Below are 4367 nucleotides of genomic sequence, written 5' to 3' on the forward strand. Positions count from 1 at the left end.
ACCAATGTAAGGGGCCACATCACTAGTAACCACTAATGTAAAGGGCGACATCACTAGTAACCACCAATGTAAGGGGCCACATCACTAGTAACCACCAATATAAGGGGCCACATCACTAGTAACCACCAATGTAAGGGGACATATTACTAGTAACCACCAATTTTAGGGGACAAATCACTAGTAACCACAAATGTAAGGGGCCACATAACTAGTAACCACCAATGTAAGGGAGCATATCACTGGTAACCACCAATGTAAGGGGCCTCAGTACACTGACTATTCTGCACAGTGCATACACCAGTCATATTCCTTAACACTATACATTATATACTACTGCCCTTTCCACTCAAAATTTTCCTTGTGTGAACCATTTTGAGCTTTCAATATTTAAATTTTAATAAGCTCAGACAAATAGTTAGTTGTATATCTATAATTATTTGCAGAAAAGTATCTGCAGTGTATTATTAATATTATTAATAATAATAATAATAATAATAATAAACAGTATTTATATAGCGCCAACATATTACACAGTTCTGTACATTAAATAGGGGTTGCAGATGACAGACGAATACAGATAGTCATAGAGGGGAAGGAGAGGACCCTGCCCCGAAGAGCTTACAATCAAGGAGTGTAACAATTTCATTTTAAAAATGCTCCAAAGTCTTGAGTTGCTCCAAACTGAAAACGGTTGACACAGAAAATATTTTGTGAGTGGAAAGGTCAGGTTTGCTAAATCATCCAGGTTCACTGATGAAAGTGTATCCTCTTAAGCCTTGGAGGATAAATCAGACCCAATTTCTCAGTTCTGCCGTACATGTGACAGCAGTAGGCGTCTATATGTAAAAATGTTTTTAATATGTATAAATAAAGCATAACATAAGTCACATCTGCATGGGGATTTGATTTATGTTTTTATTTGTATCTAATGAGACCCCAATATCCTACAGAGAGTTGCAGAAAGTAGAGAGCCATTTTACCTCTACTAGTAGCCCATTAGCCTTCAAAGAGTTATAGAGGTGACCAGAGCTTCAAATACTTGGTCTGTTGATAAAACATCATCCAGGTTAAAACACAACAAAGGAAAGGACTTCATATAAATAAGAAACATGTTGAGGTTTAGCTTTAAGACTCTTTAAGAGTATGATATGTGTACATTTTGGAAGTTTATTATTGGAAGGGAACTTTTCAGCATAAAGATTTTCCCTACACCTTCTTAAAGTTAAAAGTCAAAAGAGGTTATGCTGAGTCCCTGCTTTTATGTTCCAGTAAGCAACTGCTTAAGTTCCAACCACATTTTTATATTTATTCCCACAAAATCGTATTCTTTTTAAAAATTCTATACTTTTATAATTATTTTAAAATTAAAATATTCATATTCTGTAAACACTGATTGTCAAACCCCATGAAAAATATATTCAGTTTTAAATGATTTTTTTCTAAGAAAATAGACTTTTATTAAAAACGAATTTACAGAAACACTAATATATCTTGCTTCTAGAACTCTTCCTCTATAACTTCAAAATGATTTTATTACATGCTTTTAAAGTAGAGGTCATTTGTTTTCTTCATGTGCTTTAATAACTCTTGCATTAAAGCAGTATCTGAAGGCCCAGTTCAGATTTTCTAAAGCTGTGTCTTTGAGGACATCTGCGTTATAGAGAGCTTCTGGATAATTTAAGTTCTTCTGTAATATGCTTTGATGTATGCAGCAAACCTCAGAATGTAAAAACTGTAATTTATCTTGCTTGTTTATTATTGTCAAGCAAACAGAAAAGAAGTCTGGCTAATAAAGCGCTTTGACCACTTAAGAATATCTAGTTGTAGGCTTTTTTAGGTGGTATACCCCCCCAAAGCAATCAGATCATTTTTTAAACATGAAAAAGAAAAATCTATGATGTGATGTTCAATATTAATGCCTGATAATAGAATAACTGTACTAGTTATCATAACAATACGACTGTAGAATAATGATGTACAACATGGAATTGCAGGATTTTTCTCATCTTCTTTCTTTCTACTTTGCAGTAGGGCATACACGTGCATATCTCACTTTGCCCTGAAGGGGGTTGTAAATGTTATCATGTGTTGATCACATGCTGGTTCCTAAAAATATTTTATATATATTTATTTATATATTTAACATAACTATAATTTGGAAGTTAGAATTGACTATACACTTCGAACATTTGCCCCTCAAAACATAATACCAAATTTGGAGTCATAATACAGTATAATATCCACAAAAAAAACTGCCTAAAGTATTGTATCCTTCTAAAAGTGCACATAGATCACATTCTACCCCTCCAACACCCTTGTACTGTTTTTGTCCTAGAATATGATATGAAGTTTGATGTTTATGTTTTTATTATCACAGATCTTTAAAGGAAAGCTTGGTAGGATCTCTGGGGTAATCTCCCCTTACAAAGGGGGCATACATGTGATAAAGAGATCCTTTCTTTCCTAAGGTCCTAAGCCCTGAAAAAGTAGGTCATTTAGAACCCTCAAATGCATTTAATTTTTATGGCAGTATTGTTGAAAAAACTTGAAGTTTAAATAAGCTGGTCTGGTCCTTTCCTGGTTTTACATTATATACATTTTGTTTAAAATGCCTCGCGATAATCATTTGGTTTGTAGACAGCTTAGGCAGAGTTGTTGCATACAAATAATACCTTTGTGTAGCATCAAAATGTTAGTTGTTCTGTCACTCTCTTTTGCATACTTGTTCAGAAATGCTTTTCAGATGCCTGCTAAGCAGATTTATCGGTAGCAAAAAATTGAAACACATATTAGCCCCATATACTAATAGAAAGACTGTCAAATGTCAAATAGAAATGGTACTATAAAAAAATAAATTTGAACCAGTCCAGAGACTCACGTTAAATTGGCAATTGAAATAATTTATGTTTTGTATTGTTTACAGGTAAAACAGATTATGGAAGAAGCTGTTACCAGAAAGTTTGTTCATGAAGATAGCAGTCACATCATCTCTTTTTGTGGTAAGTTGTCCAAAATAGAACAGACATAACTACATCAGTGGGGATAAGGCAAATTCTGAGTTTTCATTCTCATGGTGGATTTAGAATGTTCCTGTGCTCATAAACAGCTCCGCATACAGTATTATCCTTATTCTTTTTTTGTCACGGAAAGAAAGATACAGACAATGAAAAGAAGACAAAAATCAAATACACACAAAAAAACACAAATACAAATATGATATTTTAAAAAACAGCATGCATGTGATGTTAACCAAAATTTCACTACTTGTAAATGAATCACTGTAGTGTAAAACACATTCATAAAGAAGATACGCCTGCAGTGAATATTTGCAGGGAGTCGTATGTACTAATTTTCACATGTGCACCTTAATAAATTTAACTAAACTACCTTAAACATGCCATTGGCAAAATGGGTAATATTACAATGAATATAGTTTTTCCAAAATCACCTTACTTATCCCTAAATTTAACACTGAATATTTAGCTAACCTACTTCAGTCAGGAAATCTCTGTAACATGGAAGATTTGATTGAAAATAAAACTTGGCCAGGTAGTTAATGTCTTTCAGTTACATAGAAAGACTACTGTTTTCCACCTTAAATTTGACAAATGTATTTTTTTTTGCTAATGGAAGCCTCTGTTTATAATTTCATCATATGCTCAATTAGGTTTGTGGTAGGTCCTTAGGTTTGTGGTAGGTTTAGTGTAGGAAAAATGCAGTGGGAGAAATTGTTTGTTTCTTACTGTCAGTTAATTATCTCTGCTGCGTCTCAATCTTTATTGTCTTTCTGTCAATGTGCAGAAAAAAATGTGTTTTGTACTCTCATTTAATTCTTTGTGGAGATAATTTAAAGTATGGGTTGTTCAGAAGCACAGTAGGAAGCCAGGAAGATTTTCCTAATTGGTTATGCAAACTAGTCTATGATATCTTTATGGAACAAGGACAACTGAGTAAGACTTGGAAGGAAGAAGGGGGACTGCAAGTACAAGTGTAACTGCACTGAAGATGCAGTTAGATGTTAAAGTAGAACCAAACTCTTACCATCCCTTGTTTTTATTGGCTATCTTTGTGGAAGAGGTCAACTTAGAGGCAGGACTGTGTTTTTTGTTTCAGAATCGCTGGTATAGAGGTCAGTGAGCAGTGAAGCAGTCACACCACTGACTCCAAATCTATAGGTTGGAACAGTCAGGAATCACTGACTAAGCTCCAACTCCAAAGATTTACATTGATAATGCTGGAGCCTAGATACCCTGTTTCCCCGATGATAAGACACTGTCTTATTTTTTTTTGAAGGCCAAAATATGCTCTAGGGCTTATTTTCAGGGGGATGCCTTATTTACCCATGAAGAAGACTACAGTACACAGTT

The 4367-nt window shown here is 34.1% G+C and overlaps 1 protein-coding gene across 2 annotated transcripts in view; it reads left to right on the top strand.

Moving 5' to 3' along the window:
- The window catches only part of SGSM1 (small G protein signaling modulator 1), an 86058-nt gene that overhangs the window by 19517 nt on the left and 62174 nt on the right, over nucleotides 1–4367 (top strand). For both annotated transcript variants that reach the window (XM_072415403.1, XM_072415404.1), the window contains exon 3: nucleotides 2924–2999. In XM_072415403.1, coding sequence (XP_072271504.1) covers nucleotides 2924–2999 — 76 coding nt within the window. The remainder of the gene's footprint in view (nucleotides 1–2923; nucleotides 3000–4367) is intronic.

The sequence above is a fragment of the Pyxicephalus adspersus genome, chromosome 6, assembly GCF_032062135.1.
Source record: "Pyxicephalus adspersus chromosome 6, UCB_Pads_2.0, whole genome shotgun sequence".
In the NCBI taxonomy this organism is placed as follows: domain Eukaryota; kingdom Metazoa; phylum Chordata; class Amphibia; order Anura; family Pyxicephalidae; genus Pyxicephalus; species Pyxicephalus adspersus.